General features: G+C 52.4%; 1 protein-coding gene across 5 annotated transcripts; it reads left to right on the forward strand.

The window, feature by feature from the left end:
* The first annotated feature begins 1,336 nt into the window (after nt 1-1,336).
* On the forward strand, nt 1,337-23,825 carry TRAF2 (TNF receptor associated factor 2). 5 transcript variants are annotated; one of them, XM_053996764.1, is made up of 11 exons: nt 2,547-2,753; nt 3,198-3,340; nt 3,701-3,921; nt 4,496-4,574; nt 4,925-5,023; nt 14,217-14,288; nt 15,834-15,908; nt 16,809-17,168; nt 18,145-18,322; nt 19,835-19,983; nt 20,688-23,825. In XM_053996764.1, exons 3-11 carry the CDS (start codon nt 3,734-3,736, stop codon nt 20,904-20,906), a joined length of 1,419 nt encoding a protein of 472 aa, XP_053852739.1. In that variant the 5' UTR covers nt 2,547-2,753; nt 3,198-3,340; nt 3,701-3,733; the 3' UTR covers nt 20,907-23,825. The 5 variants fall into 5 exon arrangements, with proteins under 5 accessions (XP_053852735.1, XP_053852737.1, XP_053852740.1 ...); XM_053996760.1 differs by lacking the exons at nt 2,547-2,753; nt 3,198-3,340 and adding an exon at nt 1,337-1,487; XM_053996762.1 differs by lacking the exons at nt 2,547-2,753; nt 3,198-3,340 and adding an exon at nt 1,337-1,487 and having other exon boundaries at nt 15,834-15,905.
* The last annotated feature ends 500 nt before the right edge of the window (nt 23,826-24,325 follow it).

The following is a 24,325-nucleotide window of genomic DNA, read 5'->3' on the forward strand; positions in this document are numbered from 1 at the left end:
GGGCCAGGGCAGGTCAGGCTGGAGAGCAGGGAAAGGTTCTTCCCCCAGAGGGTGCTGGCACTGCCCAGGCTCCCCAGGGAATGGGCACGGCCCCGAGGCTGCCAGAGCTCCAGGAGCGTTTGGCCAGCGCTGCCAGGGATGCCCAGGGTGGGGTTGTTGGAGGGTCTGGGCAGGGACAGGGGCTGAGCTGGCTGATCCTGATGGGTCACTTCCAGGTTGGGATATTCTGTGATTCGATGAAAATCCCTAAACTACATCGGAATCACCCAGAAACTATCGCAGTCACAGTAAAGGCATGAAAAGCTGCTCCTGCTCTTGTCATTTCTGAAGCGAGAGGACACAGTTAAACTCCCCGGGTGGATTTTTTGTGGGGTCTTCCCATGACAAAGCACAGGACGAGTGGCCGGGTCCTAGTCACGGTGACGATCCAGGCATTGCTCGGAAATCAGGTGCCGGGACGGCCCGGGGGGTTTGCATTTGTCATCTGTCACTGCAACATGCCTGGCCCCGGCTCCCAGGGAACAGGAGAAAGCAGCTCCGGCAGTGGGACATTAGCGGGGTGCAAGATTTTCTCCTTGGGCCGTGTGGTCGAGCCGGGGTGTTGCAACAGCAGGGCTGGGAGCAGTCCCGTGGTTCCGTCCTGCGACGGGCGTTCCAAGCAAGCCTTTGGTGCAGGTTTCCTGTCTCTTTGGGAACAGCATGTCCTGCTGCCAGGTCACAGTCGTTTCAGGAAATGCAGACAGGACTTTTCTTCGATGGATGACATCACCAAATTTTCCGTGCCAGTGTTCCCAGACCAGTGCGGCTGTGCTGGGAAAAGGGCTGTTGCAGTGCAGTGGGTGAAGCGGTGTCCATCCCAGGGGAGCTGTGCCCGTGCCATTCCCGGTGCCGACACACGCAGGGATGCGCTGTCCCCGGCTCCCTGACAGGGAGCATCCCGCCCTGACGGTGCCTGAGCAGCACCTGGCCCCTCGCCAAGGGCTCGGTGTCCCTGAGCCCCCCACGGCCCTGCCGCGCCCTTCACTTCGACCCGCTCCTCTCCGGCCCCGTGTTGGCAGCCAGGCTTCCGGGAGAGTCACCTTGGCCGCTGTGTCACTGCTCGGTCCCTGCGCCCGGCTCTGAGGGCGAGGATTTCCCCGGCGCAGGGTGAATTCCCCGCAGTGAGAGCCCGCCCATTCCCGCCCTGCCGGCGCAGCAGGCGGGAAAGTCCCGGAGCCTCCGCGCTGGAGCCAGGCTAGGGGAGCAGGCAGGCTGGGGACCCCGGGTGACAAATCCCGCTGCTGTGACAAGTTCCTCTGCGAAAAGCACCTCGCCGTGACCTCAGTACGGGCTGCGCCGCGCATTTCCCCCACACGGCATTTTTCCTGCCGTCGCCGTCCTGCCGTCTCCGTCCTGCCACCGCCCATCCTTCCCGACCGCTGGCCTCCTCCACCTGTCCCCGAGCCGGCGCCACGGGACGCGAGGTGGCCATGACACTCTGTGCGCAGGTAGGCGAGGGCCCACTGGTACCCAGATGGCCAAAAGGGCTTTAAAACAATTCCTCAGGATGCCAGGGCTCGCTCCGGGCCATTTCCAAGGGACCAGGGGCTGGTCACCTGGGGAGTGCAGCGGGAGATGGCTGTCCTCGATGCGAGCCCGGGTGGGTCAGGTGGCCCCGGGCTGAGCACCACAGTCGGTCTTTTTCCCCCTCCAGCAAACGCAGGGGATGCATGAGGGGTGTCCCAGGGGATGGATGGGAAGCCCCTGGGACGGACGAGGGCACCCAGGAGGTCCTGGGACGTGGATGAGGTGGGCTCAGAGGAGGGATGAGGGAACCCAGGGGGTAGATGAGTAGTCCTGAGGGAGTGTGAGGGCGTCCCGGGGATCTGGGTTCATTCCCAGCAGGGTCGCCTGAGGCAGGGATATATGGCAGGGGACAGCGGGGGGGAGGTTAGCGAGGAGTGGTGCTGGGGAAGAAGTAACGGAGGACGGGGTAAGGGAGTGACTGAGGAGCTGAGGGGAGGTGACTGAGGGGGTGACAGTGGGGGTGGCAGGGAGCATGACTGGGTGTGACGGTGGGGTAGTGGGGGTGGTGACAGGGATTCATGTGGGAGTGTTGGGGGTGCAGATGTAGGTGACAGTGGGGTGGTTGTCGGAGTCGGGGTGTCGGGGATGCAGGGAAGAATGATGGTGTGCACTGGGGATGCAGGGGTGGGTGTTGTTGGGTGGTCGAGGGTGTCGGTGTGGGGGTGTTGGGAGTACAAGGGTGGGTGATGGTGTCGGGGGGTTTCGGGAGCCGTTCCCGTGGGCGGGGCCGTTCCCGTGGGCGGGGCGCTGCAAGGGGCGGGCCTGTTCCCTGGTGGTGGGCGGGGCCCGGGCTCGCCACACGTGTCCGGGGGCGGGGCCTGGTGGGGCTTCCGGTGCAGGCGCGCAGCGAGGGCCGGTGAGTGCGGGGCCCTCAGGGAGCGGCGGGGTCGGGCCTCGCTCCGCTGGGAGCCCGGCCCGGCCCGGCCTGGCCTGGCCCGGCCCGGCCCGGCCCGGCCCGGCCCGGCCAAGCCAAGCCCAGCCCAGCCCAGCAGAGAGCCCTCCTGGCAGCGAGGAGCCCGGGCCACACGGGGGCAGCTCTGGGCTCTTCTCTGTTTCGCGATGTCTCTGCTCGTGGGGGCTCCTGCCGGAGACAGGCTCGAGACGTTCAGCCTGGAAGAGGCTCCGGGGCGACCTCAGAGCCCCTTCCAGAGCCTAAAGGGGCTCCACGAAAGCTGGAGAGGGACGGGGTACAAGGACATGGAAGCAGGACAAGGACAAGGGGGAGCAGCTTCCCACTGCCAGAGTGCAGGGATGGATGGGATATTGGGAAGGAATTGCTCCCTGTGAGGATGGGCAGGCCCTGGCACAGGGTGCCCAGAGCAGCTGTGGCTGCCCCTGGATCCCTGGAAGTGTTCAGGACGAGGTTGAACGGGGCTTGGAGCACCCTGGGATAGTGGAAGATGTCCTTGCTCAGGGCAGGGGGTGGAATAAGATGAGCCTTAAGGTCCCTTCCAGCCCAAAGCACGGGATTCCACGGATGTGCTCCTTAGGTGTTTTAGGTGGCTGTAGCATGTAGTCACAGGGAATGAAGGTATGAGATGAATAAGCAGCTAAAACAAAAGCATTTTATTCTTTGCCTTCTTTCCACTTTGCTCGTGCCTCTTGTGTCCTCATTTTCCATCCCTCTGGAGAACCCTTTGTGCCTGATTGGGCACCACCACTAAATCTGGGCTCCACTGTGTGCCCAGCTTCCTCCAGGAACATCCGGGACCAGCTGCCTCTGGGCAGAATTTTGGTCCCTCCTGACAGCTGACAAGTGTGAAAGCAGGCATTGGTAGGTTGTGGTGGCCAACAGGTTTTTGGTGAATTGAGTTTATTATATTTATTTCTTATCACCTTTAAGACAGTTTTTTACCTTATTTAGAGCAAGAAGACTTTATATCTCTAAACAGGCTGCATTTCAGTCAACTCAGGAGGTTTTATTAGGTCTGTCCTTCCTGTCTCTGTGTTCTGGATTTAATTCTAAAATTCAAGTTTCCTCCCATATTTGGGAGGTGAAGGAAGGCTTGTGGTGTTGTTTACATGAGTGTGTTTACTTGTGTTGGGAGACAGTCTAATAATCTGTGAGTAACACTGTTTATATGACAAATCACCCCATGCAATTATAATCAGGAGAAAATACTTTTATTTTCAGTCTCTGGAGATACAGCCAGAACTTTTTGTTCACATGGCAGCAGCAAACTCTTCTCCACCTGGTTCTCTGGATCTAAACCAGCCTGGGTTTGCAAAGGAGATCCTGGGAACTAAACTGGAGGTCAAATACCTGTGCTCCGATTGCAAGAACATCCTCAGGCGGCCGTTCCAGGCACAGTGCGGCCATCGCTACTGCTCCTACTGCCTAAAGAAAATCATCAGGTAACTGCTGTGCCTCCAGTGGGAAGGCAAAATACTTGAAAAAGCATTTTCAAGAACAAAAGCAGAGAGAAGTGTTGTTTTCAGGACCTTCTCAGTAAGGGAGCTGTGTTCAATCATTGAGGTTCAGCACCATCTCTTCTCTAAGGGAATGTGTAATCTCTGCCTTGCCTTTGTTGATGCTTCAAAGTTCTCTTTTCCAGCATCCCCTGCACTGTTTTTGCCACTGAGGAGGTAGTCCAGGTCTATCACCCATCTCCTTCATCACAGTCATAAAGTCATCATTTCATTGTTGTGTCAAAATGGGAGAGATTTAAACACAAGCTGGCTTCCAGAGAAGTCACCATGTGTTCTATCTCACTCCTACCTTTGTGTGAGGAAAGCCTAATAGAATGTTTAATTGGCAGAAGAAAAAAAATAGAAATAGGCATCAACAATACAGACAAGCAAAGACTCAATGTGTTGCTTTAAAAATAAGAAAACACTGTCATTTCATAAAGTTACCAGAAATCCATTTATTGTTAAATCATAATTTTTTGTTGTTGTTGTGTTTGATTATTATTTTTCTGTCTGATAGTGCTGGACCTCAAAAGTGTGCCAGCTGTATCCAGGAAGGAATATATGAAGAAGGAATTTCTATTTTGGAAACAAGTTCGGTAAGGAAAAATGCATTGAAAGAAACCTAAGAGATCAGTGGTGTCAGTAATACCAGTTACAGTTTTTGCTTAAAACACGAGCTCTGAGAACTCCTTATTCCTTGGAACCCTTTTCTTCAGCAGTGAGAAGGGTGATTACTGTGTTGGACTCCTCGGTGCTGAAATCCAGGTCACATGTGTGTAGTGGTGCCCTACTTAAAGCTATCACAGCGATTTGGTTGCTGTTAACACAGCTCTGGGGGTTGATGGGGCAACTGGTCTGGGAGGAGTTTTCAGAAAGAATTCAAAGTCCTGATCAAAACTGCAACCCCTCAGTAATATTTGCGGTTTGCTTGTTTTGTCCATTTCAGGCTTTCCCAGACAACGCGGCGCGGCGGGAAGTGGAGAGTCTGCCTGCTGTCTGCATCAACAGCGGCTGCACCTGGAAGGGAACCATCAAAGAGTATGAGGTACAGGCCAAAGCAAGGCTTGGCACATCTGCATCCTTCTTCCCTCTGTTTTTGGGGAAGGCTCAGGGTGTTGTGTGTGCTCACTGACAGTGGGGGAAAGTTGTCAAATCCCTGGACTTTACTGTCAGCTGGAGAGGTTCCCTGAGTCGCGAGTGAGGGTTTGTGTGCCCTGCTGAGGGCACAGGCTGGACTGAGATCAGTTCAGATTTGCTTGTGAGCATGTTCCTTCCATGGTGGGAACCACCTGCTCTCTTTGCAGCTCTTTTCTGCTATACAAGACTGTCAAGAAATTGCTGTGCCATGAAATGGTTGTGAATTTCTCTGCATTATGTGAACCTAAAACTCTTCAGACTCCATCAGCTCACAGAAAGTGACCTGATCCCATTTTAGCTGTCTCCAGAGCTACCAGGGCAGTGGGACTGGATAGTGGGTACTATCTGGTCACCCATCACCCCAAGCTGTTCTGGGACACAAGGCCGCTGGACAGGATGTTTTTTTCACCTCATTTCTCCTCGAGGAGCCCACTAGCTTTTTAATCCAGGTTTTAGTCGTGGCTGGGGATGCTTGGTCTGTAGCGTGTGACTGTTATGTGAAGCTTTTGGCTCATGAAAGACAATTTTGTCATCCCTCTTGTAATGGCAGAAACACCACACAGGAGGCCTGAGATAAGAGGAATACATTTTATTTTCCTCTAACACTCACTCCAGATTAAGATCATAGCCTGGTGGTTCACAGAGCTTTGGCAGTGACTGAGATGTGTTTCAGGAGCAGGTTTAACCTTGGTCTGTCCAGGCTAACATTGGGATTCTCTCGATGATGCCATTGCAAAGTGGAAGGAAGAAGCAACAGCTGTGCATCAGGCCTCAGTGTTCTGCCCAGACTGTGCCTCTGACTGTTAGCAGAGAGATGCTTCTGCAGCTCTGCTTCCTTGTTCTGCTGTCTGAGCCTTCTGCTGTGTGCTCAGAGTTCAGTCCAAGAGATGAGGATGTTGGTGCTGAATGGTTCTGCTGCTGTGAATCCCCATTTGTACATCTGTGAGAGACTCATGGTGTGGATGTGGGACTGAAGAAGTGTCAGGTGAAAAGCTTAACACTGCCACAGCACAGAGTTTGGGGATTGCATGTCAAGGAACAGGGTACCCTGAGGTTTGAGGTTCAGGCTGTCCTGGTGGTGTCTGCAGATTGTTTGCTCCATGCTTTAATTTCTGCTGGTGCCCAGAAGTCCGATGTCTTCTGCAATTATTATAGTGAGCTCATCTTCATTAGACTAAACCAAATTATCTGTCAGCAACTTCCAGTGCTGATTGTGCTGTGGCTGATGAGCCGTGCTGAACTTTTTCTTCTGGTTTTAAAAAAAGTCTTAACATGTTCTTGCAGAGCTCAGCAAAAATCTTCCACTGTCAATGATTCTCTCTATGTATTCTGACAAGTGTTAGTGTGTTTGAGTCTGGCCAGAGCTCCCACTGGGAGTTCAGAAGGGCAGCGAGCTGTCCTGGGATCAGGGCTGCAGGAGCATGTAATGCCCCAGAACCTTGGACACAGCTGATGAAGAGCTCCTATATGGATGAGCCTGTGCCTTGTTTTCACTCTCCACTTGATCTTCCCAAGCCCCACTTTGGCGTTTGCTGGGACAAAGGATGATTGATAAGAGGTGTGGCCCTGGAGTGCGTGGGCTGTGAGTCTGTTGTATCTGTGACATCTTCCCTGCCAGGGGTTTTTATGAGTCTCGGGGAGTCCTGTGTGGTACAGGGGGTGTGGGGGTTTGAAGCAGTGCTGGCTGTTTCCTCTCAGGGGCTGAGTCACCTCTCCTGCCTGCCCTGGTGGCATTCAGCCTAAGGAAGGAGGTTATTTTGTGCCCTCTCAGGAAAAGCTGGCTCTTTCCTAGGAACTGGTGGGAGGAGGCAAGATCTGGCTTGTGTTATCTCCTCCCATATGCCTGCCAAAGAGCTGTGGCATTTAATCAGGACTGGCTGTCCCCACGCTGCCAGAGCCATGTGTGTCGGTGAAGAGGGCTGGGAAAGGAGGCATTGAATGGCTGTGTTAGCCCAGAGCCTCATGGTACCTTGGGCTAAGGTTTAAACCCAGCCTTCAGGGCCACAGTGCAGAGCTGCCTGGTGCAGAAGAGCTGCATCTGTAACTGCACTGTGGGTAACGTCCTGCAGCTTCTCAGCACTCCCACTCTGGAAAGTACCTCAGAGCTATTTCTGACAGGACATGGAAAGTCCCTCAGAGTGAATTCACTGTTTGCTAATTTTAAAATCGTGCGTTGTGCTGAGAGAGGCTCCCCTTGCAAATGAAGAGATACTGTCACTTCTGGTTTGCTAATCTTATCGAGGTACTCACAGGGGAAAAATGTTCTGCAGCTGGAAAGCTTAAGCCTCAAGAAAAGGAGTAAAATGGATTTCAGTTTTGCTTTCTATTCAAGTGAACTAAAGTTTGGCTCTCAAAGGGAAACATAAAATGGAATGAATGCAGTCTGCTTGGACATGACTTGCACTCTGCTTCAAGCTGTGTGGACCATATGAAATATTTAAGTCTGGATTTATGGCTGCATTTTTTAAATATTTTGTGGCATTTGGATAAAGTAGTTTTAGAGGGGGCTGAAGGATTTTTCCTTTTATTAGTGACTTTGTTTCCTGATGAGTCTGTCTGCATGTACATTTCGAAAATCAGGCTGTGGGCATGAGCCTTTAGATTCAAGAGCAAAGTCTGAGAAGGGCTGCAGAAACTAAGCCCAGCCCATTAAAGCAAAAGGAAAAACCTCAAAAACGGTCCCAGTGATATCCAGGAGAGGGAGTTTGTGGTTCCTCAGTTCTGGTGTGTTTTTCCTCCCACCTTACAGTACCTCTAGCTGCCCACGTCTCTCTCCTGTTTATCAACATGTTGTCAGTTTTCATACACCTTTTATTTACGCTTTTCATCCCACCAGTTCCCTTCCTGTGTCCTCCCTACAGGACTGGGATGGGAGGAGGGGGCTGAGGAGGGGTACACCCGGGGTCAGCCTTGGCATTCCCCTTGGTTCCCCCAGACAGGAGATTTAACTCAGCCCTCTTCAGCTGGAAGCAGAATTAACTGAGACATAAAGAAATAAAATTGTCCAATTTTAGGAAGGAGAGCTAAGTTTTAAGCTTAAACATGACATCAGTGTTTAAACTAAGTTTTGTGGGGCTCAGATCAGCTCAGCTCCTGAGGCTGAGCAAGAGTCAGGTGTGGGAACAAGCTGGCTTAATCCATGCTGGAGGGAATGCACTTTCCTCGAGTTTGTTGTTGTCACTTTGGTTTTAGAGAGTTCTTTGTAAGTGAAACCTGGAAGGCTGCAGAAAGTGCAAAACTCTGAACCCAAGTGATGTTACTCAAAAGCCTGTGGTGTCAGAAAGGATGTCTGCAGCCCCTTCTGGGCTATGTGGCTTCCTGGCATCAGGAGAACAGGATAACCAGGCATTCCTTTCTGCCCACTTGTCACCAGAGGACACAAGGAAAAACAACACACCACAGCTATGGTCATGATGAAGAGACTAATTTATTTCCTCTGGCTCCAATCATTTATAGTTTTCAAAAGGTGCCAGTGGATTGGAGGGTGAACGTGCCACCTCTCCAATGACACTGGACAAACTACCAGTACATCAAATTTCTCTGCCTCTATGAAGGAATGCAAAACAATAGGTTGTTTACAGAAAGTTGCGTGAGAAAGTTTTCTACAATAATGTAAACTCAGAAGGCTTTAGAAAATCTTACAAAATTAGGGTGACAGCCCACTGTTCATACTTAGGAGATGCTGTAGAGCCCCTACTGCACCTCATCTAGGGAAAACTCCCTCTTCAAAAGTGCTGCTGGGGGCCCTGAGCCAGGGGTGTGCACTGTGTCATGCCCCTCCTTCCCAGCTGCAACCCGGGAGTGCCCCAACAGGTTTTGGTGGTGATTTTCAGCTGAGGCTGAAACTTCATCTTCAGGATTTTGCACATTGCTTGGAGAAGAGCTTTTGGTCTTTGAAGCTCGTTCACCTGTCTCCTGCTCCACAAAGTTGTTCTCTGAGTGTTGTATCATTGTTGTCTGTGTGGGGTACAATGCTTGAGGTGCTGTGGCAGGAACACGTGGTGCTGCTGTAGCAGGGTGACTAGCCTTCTCTTTAAAACCCAGTAGAGCATTTATTAGCTTCTTCTGAAGGTTTTGGCTCTGAATTCTGGGCTGGTGGTGAAGTGCAGTTTGCTGCCAGCTCCAGCCTGAGCAGCAGGACCAGACAATTTTCCGGTGAGAGAATCCCTGACTTGCACATGGAGGTGACCAGAAGGACCTTCTGCTCTTGGAAAAGGGATCAAACACACCTATACTTTCCAGAGCCGGAGCTGAGGCCCACAAACACATCCCAGCCACAGTAGCTGGTGTAACTGGCTGCCCAGACACGAGGTGATTTCCCGTCCAAACCTGTGGTGGGAGGTAAAGCCACCGGGAGTGCCAGAGAGCATGTGTGGGAGGGGATTGGAAAGCCCTGGCTGCAGAGGGTCTGCTCTTCACTTCTGAAACCAGCTCAGCCTTCTTGTGGTGGCCCAAAATTTAATAGTTTTGACATCTGCTTCCTGGAGAATGAAAAGCTGTAAGTCACAAGGTTTGAAGTGGAGTTGAGTGCTAAGTGTGGTTCATATGGTTCTACACTGTGAGGAAACCCCTCACCATGAATGCAGTTGGGGGAATTGTGGAGGGATTTGGAAAAAGCATCCTGGAGCATACCACCACTTCATGCTTGTTCATAGTTGAAAGCAACCAAGAATGGCAGAACCTAATTAAAAAAAATGGCAGAAAACCTGCTGCTGCTTCAAATGCATTTTTTACTTTCCTCTGCCCTAAGAAATCACTCTTGCCTCCACACTTGTCTTCAATACCTGAAACACTGCCTTGGTGTCCCTCTGCCAGCAATCCCCAAATGAAACCTCTCTCTGATCAGCCCGAACAGTTGAATAAAACTTCAACACTGAAAACAAGAGTTCCTGCCCTGGGTCTGAACAGAGGCGTGAGCCAGGCCTACAGGAACCCCCACAAGGCTTCTGCTGCCTTCTGTCCTCACTCAGGTGGGCACCAGGGCACTGAGCAGCAGTGAGGGTGTCTTGGGTTCCCATGCCCTCACTGCCTGCCCAGCTGGAGCCAACAGTGCCTGGTGATGCAAAGTTCATCTTTGGTTTTGACAGTTTCTTTGAAGTGATGCCAAGTGAACTTGCTTGGATCTGTCAACAGCATGTCCCAGCAAGGGAGTAGTTTGTATTTGGCACAAGCCTGTGTGATGCTCCTATTCCTGTTTGGCAGTGGGAATTACAGACTGGGCTCCTGCTTTCCAGCCTTGTGTTGCTGGGCTCCATGCAGAAGCACAAGGATTGGGTGTGTGGTCACCCTGTAGCCTGACTCACCTGTATGGGGAAAGGTTCGAGCAAGCCTGGCATAGAACCAACTTAGGACTTCCCTGGCAGGTGGAGCTGCAGCACAGAAGGGCATGGGGACTTCAGAGGAGCAGGGCATCCCAAAGCACCTGCCTTGTGTGGCACATTCCCATCTTGCAGGCTCTGGAGCCCCTGGGAAACTGACAGAGGTGCACAAAGCAACTGATGCTTCTTAGCACAAAGGATTCAGGTTCCCCTAAAACTCTCTCTTTTATACTGGAGACCCATTTTCAGTGTTTTCTCTACAGTTCCATGGGCCCAACCTTTTCCTTGTAGCCAGGCTACTGTGTCCAAGAAGCCAAGTGCTGCACATGGCAGTGCTGGGGCTGGAGACCACCCAAGCCCTCATAGCCACCGCTGTGCCCTGTGTCATGGCAGATGGCTTTCCTTTGCCATCCTGGCATTTTGCTTTCTTTTTGTTGCTCCCTTCCAGCTGCCAAGCCCTTGAGCTGTCTGCTTATGGTTACTGTTATTATGCTCAGAGGAGACTAATGGAGTGAGTTTCCAAGACCAGAGGATTTTGCAAGAGAGCTGCAGTGCTCAGCTCACTCTGAGCCTGTCCTGCTGTCCCTTGTCCCTCTGTCAGCCCTGCCGTTTGCTGTGACCTTCCCACAGGCTCTGGCAGAGGTATCTAATAGCAGCTGCTTCAACAGTGGCATTTGCTAGCTGCTTGCCTTGTCCCTTCACTGGAAGGGGAGCCCAGTGTTGTGCTGATGGATTCCAAGCATGGTTACAAGACCTCCAAAAAAAAACCTGGACCTGTGTGGATGTGGCAGGTTATGATGGAGCAGCTGGGCAGCAGGGGCATATCCTGCTCTGCCACCAGAGTATGGAAATAATGATTTCCAGCAGAAGCCTCTTCCAGAGTTGAAATTGAATTTAGCGATGCCCTGAGGTGAAATGGTGATCAGATTAAACTGCAGTTTTCCCTATTGGCTGAGGGAGAAGTAGGGAAGCAGCTCATCCTGGCATTGCATAGAACCAGAGAATATCCCAAGCTGGAAGTGATCGACAAGGATCATGCAGTCCAGTTCCTGGCCCTGCACAGGACACCTTTGAGCAGCCTGGAGAAGAGAAGGCTCTGGAGATACCTCAGCCTGTAAGTGCTTAAAGGGGGCTTGTAAAAAGATGTAGAGACTTCTTCTGTGGACAGATAGTGACAGGAAAAAACTAAAAGAGGGGAGATTTAGATTAGATGTTAAGAGGAAATTCTTCCCTTTGAGGGTGGTGAGGCCCTGGCACAGGTTGCCCAGAGGAGCTGTGGCTGCCCTATCCTTGGAAGTGTCAAAGGCCAGGTTGGATGGGGCTTGGAATGACCTGGGATAGTGGAAGGTGTTCCTGCCCGCAGTAGCAGGGTGAAATGAAATGGGCTTTAAGGTCCCTTCCAACCCAAACCATTCCATTATTCTGTGATTCTGATTTCCGTCAGACATAGTCCCTGACTCTGATCCTCTCAGTTGCCCTGGTCCTTCCGTGGGCAGTGGTGTCCGATTTTCTAACCTTTCTGGTGAGCTCCCAGAGAATGACCTGTCTGATGGTGGTGGGTGATGGGCAGGCTGCAGTGGGGTTGTGTCACTGTTTATTATTAGGGAAGGAAATTGATGTGTGGATCAATCAGCAGCTTTGGTTATAATTCAGTGGGAAGAGCCACGTGTTGCTGAAGGCTATTAACTCTGCCCCATTTGATTTTCCTGCTCCTGCTGTTGGATGCTGCAGGCTGGTGTGTGCCTTGCTGGGTGAACCATTGTCTTCCAGCTCCATTTAAATTCTTCCATGGTTGTCCCCTCTCTCCAATGCCTGTCCAGCTTGATTTCCACTCTGGTTCCCTCTGGGAGAGTACCTGCTCTTGCCTAGTCACACTCACAGCCATGGATGGCTTTCTAGAGCTCCCAAAAACTTTCCGAGCAAGTGCATGGTTATGAGTGGTGCTTATCCCTGTAGCAGAAGCTGCAACTGTGGCTTTAGGAAAAATATAAACAAGAGTATTGCCCCATTGCTGGGGGAGTGGAGTGTGGCAGTTCAGGCTCGAGTGCCAACCCATGCTCTTGGCTCCAGAGTGGGTTGGATTTCTTCCAGGAGTGATACCATCCATCTCTGTTCTGACACCCAGGTGGGGCAGGAGGAACAGGGGTTTCCAGAAGAGCCTGAAACTGTTTATACAGAAATGTTTGGATCTGTGCTGGCTGAAGCTTCTGGGTGTCTTTAACTATTTACATACAGAACAGTTGCTCTTTGAGCTCAGCGGGGCTGGTTTCCTTCCCATGCTGCAGGCAGGGCTGCCCACTCTTGGGCATTATGTCGCGGTGCAGAGGGGAATCCAGATGGAGAATAAATGCTGGGAGGTGGGGAGTGTGGAGGGGGTGGTAGTTTCACACCTACATGCTGGCATGGGAGACCATAAGTTTAAAATACTCCCTTTTAAAATAGTTGCCTCTGCAGTGAAGTTTCCTTCTTTCCACCAGACCATCTATTCTGCCGGTGCTTTGTGGGTCACAGGGTAGATGCTGTTGGGTGTTTCTAGAACATGAGAGCAGTAGGTGGGTAGAAAAAAGGGCTCAGTCCCTCTGAGTGAGTGGGATAAAGGCAGGCACTTGGCCTCCTCCTCCTCCTCCTCTGCAGGCAGCAGCATCCCTGCGGGCAGCAGTGTCCGTGTGAGCAGCAGTGCCCTCCAAACCCCGCTGGCTGGCCAGTCATCTCTCCAGGGACACCCAGTGAAGCTCTGAGCTTAAGTTACTCACTTAAAACATAAAAAGGAGAGAGTGACCAAGAAGCCGGGGTGGAGTTACTGCTGGTTTCACTTTCCACTTCCTGATGTGTGACAGGGTGAGGTTTGTGTGTGTTCCCCTAGAAGGCAACAGAGAGATTCATTGTGACCAAGTTTTCAAACAGCTGGGTTCAGATGGCTGCATTACAAATGCTCCTGGTTGGATTTTTTTTTTCCTGTCCCTACCATGGCGGGAGACTTCAGTGCTCTTATATTTTGAGTTTTGATCTGCATATTCATGGTGTTTCCAATGCCTTGTTTCAACTGGTGGGTGTATAACAAGAAGGTTTAAGGAGTGTGGAAATGGCACAGAAGCAGTGGCATATTCCAGCATTCCATTTAGCCAGCACTGTTGCCAAAGAGTCTACTGAGGACAGAGGATCACATTGTCCTGGTCATTTGTTCAACCTCTCTGGCCATCATCCAATGCTGAGTCTGGCTGTAGAGGCAATTGCTTGTATGCAGGGACTGGTAAATGAATCAGTTTAAAAATATTTTTCTTTCTGGTTGAAAAATGGTATTCTAATTCAAATGGTAAGATACAATCAGACAGCTCAGCCCAGCATGTGATTAGCTGTCACGGAACCTATGCCTTAGCTGACTGATAACCATTGCAGTGGAAAAACTACCCAAATTATCCTGCTGAGGTAGTGGCTCACTCCACTCAACCTGCATCGACGTGTCTTCTGGCAGAGCCATAAATGGAGTTTCCCATTGATTATCTTGGCCATCAAAGCAATAATTTGATTTTTGTAAAAATCATTGTAGCATATTTTAAATAGAGGTTGAGGCTACGTAGGCACCAAAAATTGGTGTAGCCTGGAGGTCACACAATGAGTCAACAGCTCAGAGGGGTCAGCGTGACCAAGGTCTGAGTGTAGGTTGGTAAATCCAGTGTTCAGCTGTAATAAGTTATAAACCCACCCTTGTGGGATTGTGCCCATCACAGAACCTCCATGGGCCTTTTATTTGAGGACAAATATCTCCTGTATGTTCCTTCACAGGCTCATGATGAAGTCTGCCCTGAATTCCCGCTGACTTGTGAAGGCTGTGGGAAGAAGATTCCCAGGGAGAAGGTATCCATCCGACCCTGTGCCGTGGGGGTATTTGGTGTCCTGATGAGCTGAGCTCTGGCAGCAGGGAGGAACAGAGTTCATTAGGAAATGAAGTGGGGGGAAACAACTGAGTGGCAGTTGTTAATGTGAATGTGAGTTTTCCATAAGGATGGGTGTGAGGTAATGTGGCTTAGGGGCACTCGCAGGTCAGTGTTGGTGCTGCCACTGCTACCTCCCTTGGAACCGTGTATGGGAGCAGAGCCTCTGTGGGAAAAGCACACTCATGGGTTTATGTTCTGTGTAGAGCAACTGCATCAACTACTGCTGCAATTTTGGAAAGAGAGCCCATCTCCAGCTACATTAATTGTTATCTAAGTAATAATCTAATGGAATCCATGCCTATAGCATTTCCAGGCTGCTGGCTCCTGGGGCAAGGCTCAAAAGTCTGAAAAATTCAAGTTTTGGGAAACATTTTCAAAAAGCACATTCATCTGAAACCATCTTGCCTGCTACAGGCAAATATTTTTAGTAGCAGTGTTGGAAAAAGCCCTTTAGCAGGGCAGAGGAGCAGAGGCAGCAAAAAGAGAAGCAAAAGTTTTCTCCCAAATGGGCAGCATAAGGAGGGGCTAGGGGTGGGGGTGCAGCCCACTTTATCTGCAGGCTGGGGTTTGGGGTACAGCCTGGCTTATCTGCAGGTGGGAGCTGAAGCCCTGCAGGAAGCTAGCTCATGGGGTCCCCATGGGTGATCTACTCTCTGTTTAAATATTAACTCCCATGTTTATTTCTCCAAACTCTTGTTGATTATTTGCTGCCATGTTAACTCTGAGTAACCCGACTCATTACACAAGCCAGATGGATCTAGAAGGATTTAAAAAAAGTGGTTTAAAATCAGTTTTAATTGGCATCTGTTATAGCAGATGTAGGAGTTAAGTGGGGAGGGAATATGGTGGTTGTTCAGAACAGAGCTCTGGTATCTGAAGGTGAGTGGTGTACTAAACCCTGGCTGAAGCTGTGACAGTGCTCATTGGATTAATCATGTGCTGTGTGGGAACTTGAACGAGTCATCTCAGTGCTGAGGGGTTAGTGGCACCTCTCTGCAGAAATGTAATGCTGGGATGGAGGTAAAAATTCCAACCTGTAGCACACCCTTACGTGCTGCAGAGTCATGTGAAGGGCCCAAAAAGAATGTGCCCTTGTTTCATGGGGTTGTTGCCTGTGCCTCCCATTCCTTAGCCCTCAGGGAAGCTCATCATTCTGCATCCACAGCTTGTACCTGTACCCATTGCTTTTTCACTCTTGCATGTGCAGGTGAGCAGTGAGACCTCCCAGCCATCAAGAGAAGGAGAAATTAGGCTTTCTTCAGGTGTCAGGGCTGTATTTGTATTCTGGTGAAAGTCACACCTGATGGCAGGCAGAGCCCAGGTTTAGTGGGCACTGTGACAGCTGGTGATTAGCCATAGCTTGGGCATTCTTCAGCTTGGATGTGTTTCCCAAATGTCAGTGGGATGGAAAGGGAACACTAGGGATGCATAAGATCTAACACTGCCTTCCTTCCTGCCTTTCTAGTTTCGGGACCACGTGAAGACGTGTGGCAGATCCAAAGTACCTTGCCGGTTCGAGGCTGTGGGCTGTGCTGAGGTGGTAAGGGCTCCTCTCTTGGGTTACCCTGGGGTTTTTCAGTCCCAGCATTAGAGTTCACCTGCAAACTGCTGTTGCCCAAACTGTCACATCTGTTTTCCTTCAGGTATTTGATTAAACCCATTGCACATGGAGCTCCACATCATCTGCTCTGCAGAGTCTGGGCATCCCAGGAATTAAATTCCTGTGGAAGGAAATCTCCTCCTACTTTAAGAGCACCCTAAGTGCTTTGGAACTGTGGTGGTTATGCTTCTTTCAGGGGAAATGGCTTCACACTGCCAGAGGCCAGGTTTAGATGAGATTTTTAGAAAGAAATTGTTCCTTGTGAGGGTGGATAGGCCCTGGCACGAGAGCTGTGGCTGTCCTTGGGTCCCTGGAAGTGCCCAAGGCCAGGCTGGACGGGGCTTGTCCCTGCCCAAGGCAGGGAGTGGGACAGGATGAGCTTTAAGGTCTCTTCAAATCCAAGCAAGTGTGTAATGACTTGTGATTACAGTGATTCTGTAAGTGAAGAACTGGGGCCAGGCCATTTCTCTATGTCACTTTGTTTTTGCAGGTCCCACTGGTTCAAATAAATGCCTCCTCCAGGAGATTATGTGAGGCTTTGTCCTTTGTTGCTGCTAGGTACATCTGACAGAGCTTTTCTGTGAAGGGTTAGAGGAAGGCAGAACAGACTAGTACAGCTGGGGGCAGCATGTAGCATCCCTCATTGTATGTGATTTGAAACATTTCTAAAACTAAACAAAAACCCAAACCACATATTCTTTAATTCTTTCTTTGTTTTTTCTCCCTGTAAATTATAAATTTAAAGCTGATGTTGTGACCTGGATAGGAGGAATTTGTTCTGTGGGTGGTGACAATGTAGATTGCACATGCTGAATGGGAGATGTATTTCTCTTCGTGCAGGTGGAAAATGAAAAGCTCCCCGAACATGAAAGGAAGTGTTTGGCAGAGCATCTCTACATGCTTCTGAGCTCTGTGCTCAGCCTCAAGACTGGTGCTGGGGATCTGAAACCTCTTCCTGTCCCTTCCTCATCACAAAACAGCTCCCCACTTCTGGCAGCAAACTCACTGTGCTCAGAGTCGGAGCTCTCCCGGTCCCTGGAGCTCTTGGGAAGGTGTGAGGCGCTTGAGAGGAAAACTGTTACCTTTGAGAACATTGTCTGTGTGCTTAACCGGGAGGTGGAGAGAGTGTCCCTGACAGCTGAAGCTTACAGTCGCCAGCACCGGCTGGACCAGGAGAAAATCGAAACACTGAGCAACAAGGTAACTGCTTGTCTGGGCTTCCTAGCACTCCCAGCAGAGGCCGTTTCCTGTTCCCTTTCCGTGTCATGAGCTAGCAGAGCTTCACCACTCGGCCCTGAAATTCCACAAATCTGAAGGCAGAACTAAAGTACCCTTTGTGCCTGTGCCCAACCCTCATCAGCTCCCTGGAAAAACTGGGAATTTAACTGACCTGTGTAAAACATCAGATCTCTGTTAATTATCAAACTGGGCAAGATACCGAGAGGTTCTTCCTCAGCAAAGTTTCCTGACATGAGCCAGAGCACCCGGTGTTTCACTGCATCTCCTTTTGCTGCATCTCACTGAATCTGTGGGGCTGCTCACCTTCCAGATCTTTCCAAAGGAGTGCTGCCTTTGCCAAAGGAGTGCCATCAGTGCTGCTGCCTGCAGCAAGCTGCTGGAGGTGTGAAGGAGCTGCCTCCACCAGTCTGCTCCAGCACAGTCCCTGTGGAGGGCTCCTAGTGTTCCTGGCACCTGGAGCTGTGCAGTTTGCAGCGTACCTGTGCTCTCTGGGCAACTGATCTGGTGTAACCTTGTGTGAGCCGGCAGGGACGAACCCTCCAGAGGGTGTAGGTTCTTTTCTTTCTCAATTTAGTTTTGTTACAATGCTGAGTTATTGGGGATTTTTTTCCCCATCCTCACTTCTTGTGCTGCTCAGCCAGTGGAGCAGCTCCTTGGAAGGAGTTTTATTTCCTGTATTGGCTACAGAAAAGTTCCCAGCTCAAACACTAAGCTGTATTGATGGATCTTCTCCAGAGTGACAGGGTGCAGAAGGAAGCTTCAGTGAATTGGCTTGTGTTGCTTGGTTTCTCCCTCCCGTACTCCCTGTCCATTCTGGAGGAGGTCTCTCACTAGGAAGCAGTCCCAAGGGGATGACGGGGTCTGTCAGGGTGTGCCAGCTCTCCCAGGCCCCAGAGCCTGCGTGTTTCTAACCTGCACCATGTGTTCCACTGAGCAGGTCCGGCAGTTGGAGAGGAGCATTGGGCTTAAAGACCTGGCCATGGCTGAGATGGAGGAGAAGATCCGCAACATGGAGGCTTCCACCTACGATGGGGTTTTCATCTGGAAGATAACGGAGTTTGCCCGGAAGCGTCAGGAGGCGATAACAGGCCGCTCTCCTGCCATCTTCTCTCCAGGTGTGCAAAATCACCAAAATCTTTTGCATCTCAGCTGCACGTGAGTCTCATGGCAGGTCCTTTGCTTGGGAAATGCTGGCAAGGCCAGGCTGAGAAAAAAAATATTCCATGTGGAAGGGGGTGTTTTGTCTTGGAGAGTGAAGCATGCAGAGCAGTGCTGTTCCAAGAGGGAAGAGAGGGCTGAGAGGAGAGATGTGCAGGCTGTGGATGAGATGAGAAAGGGAATTGGCTGTAATTGTTTGGTTTGCATTAAATGTAAAGGCAAGGAAATACCAGCTGATATCTGTGTTAAAGAAAAGGAAGTGGAGATACTGCTTGCAGTGTTGTGAGGACAGAGTGATTGCCAGAGGGTTTGACAAATGGCAAAATCTTGAGTTAAAAACAGCAAGTTGTACAAGGAAGGTTCATTCAGGGCCTGACCCGGGACAAGCCAGGGTGAAGCCCATCAGTCTTGGGGGGGAAGGGGGAGGGCCTTACTGGGTTCTTGCTCTGCTCCTTGCCTGAGCCAGGGAGAGCAGGATGCCCAGCTGCATGTTCCCTCTCCCTGGCTACTCCCACCACTCTGGAGCCATCTTTCCTTCTGTTCCTCGATGGGTTTTACATTCAAAGGGTGATGGGAGTGCTGAGAAGGCCCGGAGGGGCCAGTGGGGATATCCTCCTTGGACTAGCAAAGGGATTATCTGTCTTGAGAGCCTTTGGGTGAAGCAGGTGGGGAGAAAGGAGCAGAGGAAATGAGCTGGGGATTTCCAAGAGGGATGCAGTGACAAAGACCCGTTTTCTTGCTCCTCACCCTGTGGAAGAGTACAGTGTCTCTGCTATTCATAGTCTGCCTGTTGGGAAAAGCATCAAGTCCTGCAGTAAAATATTGGCTGTGACCCCTGGTCTCTGCCTGTGCCTGCTGAGCCTCACCAGTCCCAGATGCACTGTGCCACTGTGGGAGGGTGATGTGTGGCAGGTCCCCTTCCAAGCTGTGACCTCACACAGGTCTGGTGTCACACCACAGGCATTCCCAGGACTGCTGGGGAAGGAAAGTGCCTGACATCCCATCCCGGCCGTGCCCAAGCCATGCCATGGGGATCCAAATAAGAACTAAAGTTCACTTGCTTGAGCCCCTGCCCGGATCAGAGGCACCAGCTCACAGTGGGAGTGCTGAGATGCTCTGCTGCCAGCCAGGTGCTTTATGGAGGGGTTTGTTCCTGCTCACTGGTGTTACTGCCATGAACCACAGCTCCTTCAGCACTGGGGTGCAGGAGGATTGGCCCAGCTCTGGGGCAGATCTCCCCTGGCAGCAAGGGAACAACCAGGGGACTGACAGCTGCTCTGTGCACAGCATCTCCTCAGGCCAGGGGCTGCACTGCCTGGCCTTGGGCTTTCCAGACCACCTCTGGTGCAGCCCAGACCTTGCTTCTCCCAGATTCCAGATTGATTCTCCTCAGAATTCAGAGAGATCTGCTGGTCCCAGGCTGTGCTGTATTGGACCCTCACTGTGCCTGTTCCACACTTCTCTAACAGCTTTCTACACCAGCAAGTACGGCTACAAGATGTGTCTGCGCGTGTACCTGAACGGGGATGGCACCGGCCGCGGGACCCACCTGTCCTTGTTTTTTGTGGTGATGAAGGGACCTAACGACGCGCTGCTGCGGTGGCCCTTTAACCAGAAGGTGGGTCTGGATCAGAGCCTGCTGTGTCCATCCATGGCCTGCCTGGTTTGGTGCCCACTCGAGCTTCTCGGTACTGTCACTCCAGCCCGCTTGGCAAGGCAGAGGAAGGACTCTGTATTGGCTGCCCTGGGGGTTCCCCAGGTGTGCTGAGAGCACTGGCTCTGCTGTGGGCCAAGGGGGTGACATGGGCTGTTTGGAACCACACAGAGCCTCTGCAGGGGTTGAGGGCAAGGGAAGGTTGTGGTGGCCTCAGAGCTCGGGGACAGCGGGTGCTCACTCCCTGTCAGGAGCTCAGATCCCAGCTCCTGGGCACTGCAGGTTTGTGGAACGCATTGAGGCTGAGTGAGCGGGCACAAGCAGATGCAGAGAGGACAAGAGCCCTGGCTCAGGGAAGTACTTGAGTGCAGTGTCAGTTCTGAGAGCAGAGTGTAGGTTTTCAGTCAGTCCGACAGACAGTCAGTCAGACTTGTGCTGCCACAGGGAAGTTTCCAGTGACAGGCAGATGTGGGGATGGGGAGGATTTCTATAGGACATTACTGAGGTGATGTTCTCTGCTGGTCCCACTCAGAGGTGTTTCTCTGATTTGCAGGTGCACAGGGTGGCTGTGGCTGCTGCTACTTGCATGCGGAACAGCAGGTCACTGGGCAGGGCTTTCAGGTGTCTTTTATTCAGCCACTCCCCTATGCTTTCACCTTTCCCCACAGGTCACCCTGATGCTTCTGGACCAGAATAATCGGGAGCACATCATTGACGCCTTCCGCCCTGACGTGACGTCCTCATCCTTCCAGCGCCCTGTCACGGAGATGAACATTGCCAGTGGCTGCCCCCTGTTCTGCCCTGTGTCTGTCATGGAAGCCAAGAACTCCTACGTGCGTGATGATGCCATCTTTATTAAAGCCATCGTTGATCTCACGGGCCTCTAACCCTCCTGACCTTGGAGCAGAGAGCATGGAGCCAGCACTGCCCAGGGCATCTCCCGCTTGTGCTGCACTTCAGGCGGGTCTTAGAGCAAGAGGAGGGGGCACAGAGAGGGGAAAAGCCCTTTCCTGAAAAGGGACCTTTGCTCTGAGTGGAAACAAGGTGTCTGATGGGAGCCCTCTTTCCTGAGGAAAGGGTTGGGTGGACACTGGCAGGCTGTGGAATATGGAAGATTCCCTGCAGGGACTTGGGTGTCTGAACTGCTGCTGTCTGGACTCCAGTGGAAACCAGTGCAGCTCTTGCTCTACCAGTTTAGCCGACATCCACAGCTCTCTGTAGTAAAAAAGTGGTTTTCCCTGCCTGAGCTCCACCTCCTGTGGATTTTGGCTCAGGTGTCTAGGATTTCCTTCTGAGATCTCCGTGTTCCTGGAAGTTGTGCGCTGTGGGGTGCCATGGCTCTGCACTGCTGGTTGCTCCACACCCTGGGAGACAAGGAGGGTGTGTGACAGCTGCAGTGCCAGCTGGGCAAGAGAGACACAGACTGGTTTGATGCTGTTGGTGTGTTAGGAGAGTGCTGAGCCCAGCTGCAGGGCAGGGGAGTCCTGAGTCCAGCCCTTGCTGGGTGTATGATGGGTGGTGTGTGCTGGAGTGTGGAATGGGGCAGGAGGTGCTGCTGGCCTGGAGGGACCATGGGGCAGCACCAGGGTTGCCTGTGGGGAAGGACAAGTGAATCTACTGTGGAGATTGTCCCTCCTTTGCCAGGAGAGGAGGGTGACACAGAGCTCAGTGTGCACCCTGAGAGCTCCAAGCCCTCCCCCTCTCTGCCATGTGGGCCGAGCAACACTGGGTGGGATGGGTGCTGTGCTGGGAGCTGTCTTTGCTCATAGGCAAAGACACAGGCTCTGAACTGGCTTTGCTCCCACCATGGGACAGCTCCACCATCCTTCCCAGGCTCCTGCTGCTGTTGAGCTCCATGTCCATCTGCGGCCACACTGCTGTGTCTGTCTGGGCTTTGGGATGGGTACTGTCAGCCCCTGCATTCTCACAGTGCCCGCAGTCACCAGCAGCAGGCCTCCCTCACTGTTCCTCCCCATCCCTGAGCTCAGGAGTCAGGGCCACCTGGTTCCAGGTGTCAGCACCCTGGAGCTCTTCCTTCACTCAGCCCCACATTGAACCTGCAGCCACCTAGGTAGGATCTGGGGGCTGGAGAAGTGAAGTGTGCTGTCCCCTTTCTGTCCTTGGGCTCCTTCCCTCTGGGCAGCACATGCTCAGCAACCATGAGGAGGTCTCTCTTGGTGTTAGTGGAGAAAAACTGGCTGCTGCATCCCTGCATCATGCCCTCTGCAGCTTTGTTGTGGCCATGGGTAGCTCTGGATGGGCCCTGATCCAGGGTGGACTCAAAGCTTTGTTGCCTCCTTTGCCACATCCCTGTCAGTGGCTGAACATGCCACAGGAGATGTTTTGTTGGTGACAGGAACCAGCTGTGAACACCCTGCAATGATCAGGGACCCTGGCTGGCTCTTGCGCTGCTCCTCAGGCAGTGGGGCTGGAGCATGGTCAATGTCCTCGATGGCTGCCAGGGATTGGCCCTCCACTGCCAGCAGCTCCTGCCAGGTGCCCAGCCCAGGTCTGATGGCTGCAGAGCCTGCCAGGCTTGAGGTCTGCTCACACCTTGGCTCTGGCACAGCCACCCTGAGGGATCCAGAACACTGTCAGGCTCTGCCCTGGCAGGGAGCCCTGTCTGGCTGTCCCCCGCCATGTGCTGGCACTGCCCTGACCTGCCCCTGGGACTGTTTGGAATGTCCCTGCTGCTGCCCAGGAACTCAGGGGCCTCTAACCCTCCTGACCTTGGAGCAGTGAGCATGCCCAGGAACTCAGGGGTGCCCAATGCCCTGCAGGCTGAGCTGGACCCTGGCCCAAGCTGAACCTCTTGCACCCACAGCTGCTGTGCTGGCCAGAGGCTCTCCAGACAGGTGCTGGGGTGACCTGTGAGCCCCCTTTGGAATCGCTGCATGGGTCTTCTCACAGGTGTGTGTGCAGGGTCTGAGGACAGACCCAGCCCCTGCTGTTGGGGGAGGGGGACAGAAGCTGGTGACAGCACAGCCTGAGGTGGGAGAGGAGTCACAGGACCCTTCCCTTTGTGCAAGCCCCTTCCAGCCTGTCCCAAGGGACAGATCAAGCCCTGTGTTGCTGCTCTCACCCTGTGCCTTATGAGAAAAATTCAGGCTAGCAGAGCCCTGTTCCCATCTACAGCAGCTCCCCTGGGATATTTGGAAAAGTCTGGGGAGAGGAAGGTCAGCTCTGCTCATAGAATTGCTGGGAATTGTTATGTGGGGGGGAGCTTGTTCTGTGTTGATCAGAATGTCTGCTTGTAGGGTGCTGCCTGCAGCAGGGCTGGGGGCTCTGGCCAGGTAGTGCCAGGAGGGACTGTGGAGACGCTGGCTCAGATGGGGGGGGGGGGTCTGGGCTGCTTTCAGGGTGGGAAGTGGTCCTCCTACCCCAGCACATGTTTGGAAGGTCTGTGGGAGAGTCAGTGCTGCAGCAAAGCTCAGGCTGAGCTCTTCAGGCCACGGGCTTACTGCTGGAGGGGAAAGATGGGCTGTCAGCCCCTCCTGACAGGGGCTATTTCCTCCCCACCCTTCTGGTACTGCTGATGCTGTCCGGGCCTTTTTTGGCTCTTAGCAGCTCTGGAGCTGGCAACAGGAATTGTGCTTATGCGCTGCAGGCAGGGGCCCAGCCCCTTCCTGGGCACAGCTCTGGCCACATGGACAAACACTGGACACAAGCCACCGCTGGATTTTTGTGGTTTTTTTTTTTTTTTTCCTTTTGACTACACCATCTCAGCCTGGCACTGTGAACTAGGATTTGTTTTCCTTGAGGGTGTAGTATGGTGAGAACCACTAATAAAAGCTGTTTGAACAGCATCGTTATGTATGAGCCAGGGGATCCTGGGCATAGCATGGGGAAGGATTGCATCAGGGTACTGGGGTTTCTGTGCTGGGGGATTATTTCTGTGCTGGGAACTCTTCTCAGCTCCTGCGTCCCTGCAGGAGGATTCCCAAACAAAGAGGGAACAGAGGGGTCTGTAATGGGAAGGGAAGGAGCTGGAGTCTGGCTGCTGGAGCTCCACTGGGCCAAAGGCCAGTGGGAGCCAGTGCAGCAGTGCTGGGCCAGTGGTTCCAGTGGTTCTGCTGCTGCGAAGCCAAATCCAATACTCCTGTTCCTGGGTTGTAACAGCTCTGAGCTCCTCCAGAACAGCCTGCTTTTCCTTCGCTGCTGTTGGGAGCCCAGGGCCTGCAGGATGCCTGTTCCTACCCCTCTCAAGCTGCAGCACCAGGCCAGGGACTAAACCCATGTGGGGGCAGCAGCCTGGTGGCCTCTACTCACTGTGTATGGAAGAGACAAACCCAAGGGATGACCATGG

Source organism: Vidua macroura, chromosome 21, assembly GCF_024509145.1.
Source record: "Vidua macroura isolate BioBank_ID:100142 chromosome 21, ASM2450914v1, whole genome shotgun sequence".
Taxonomy (NCBI): domain Eukaryota; kingdom Metazoa; phylum Chordata; class Aves; order Passeriformes; family Viduidae; genus Vidua; species Vidua macroura.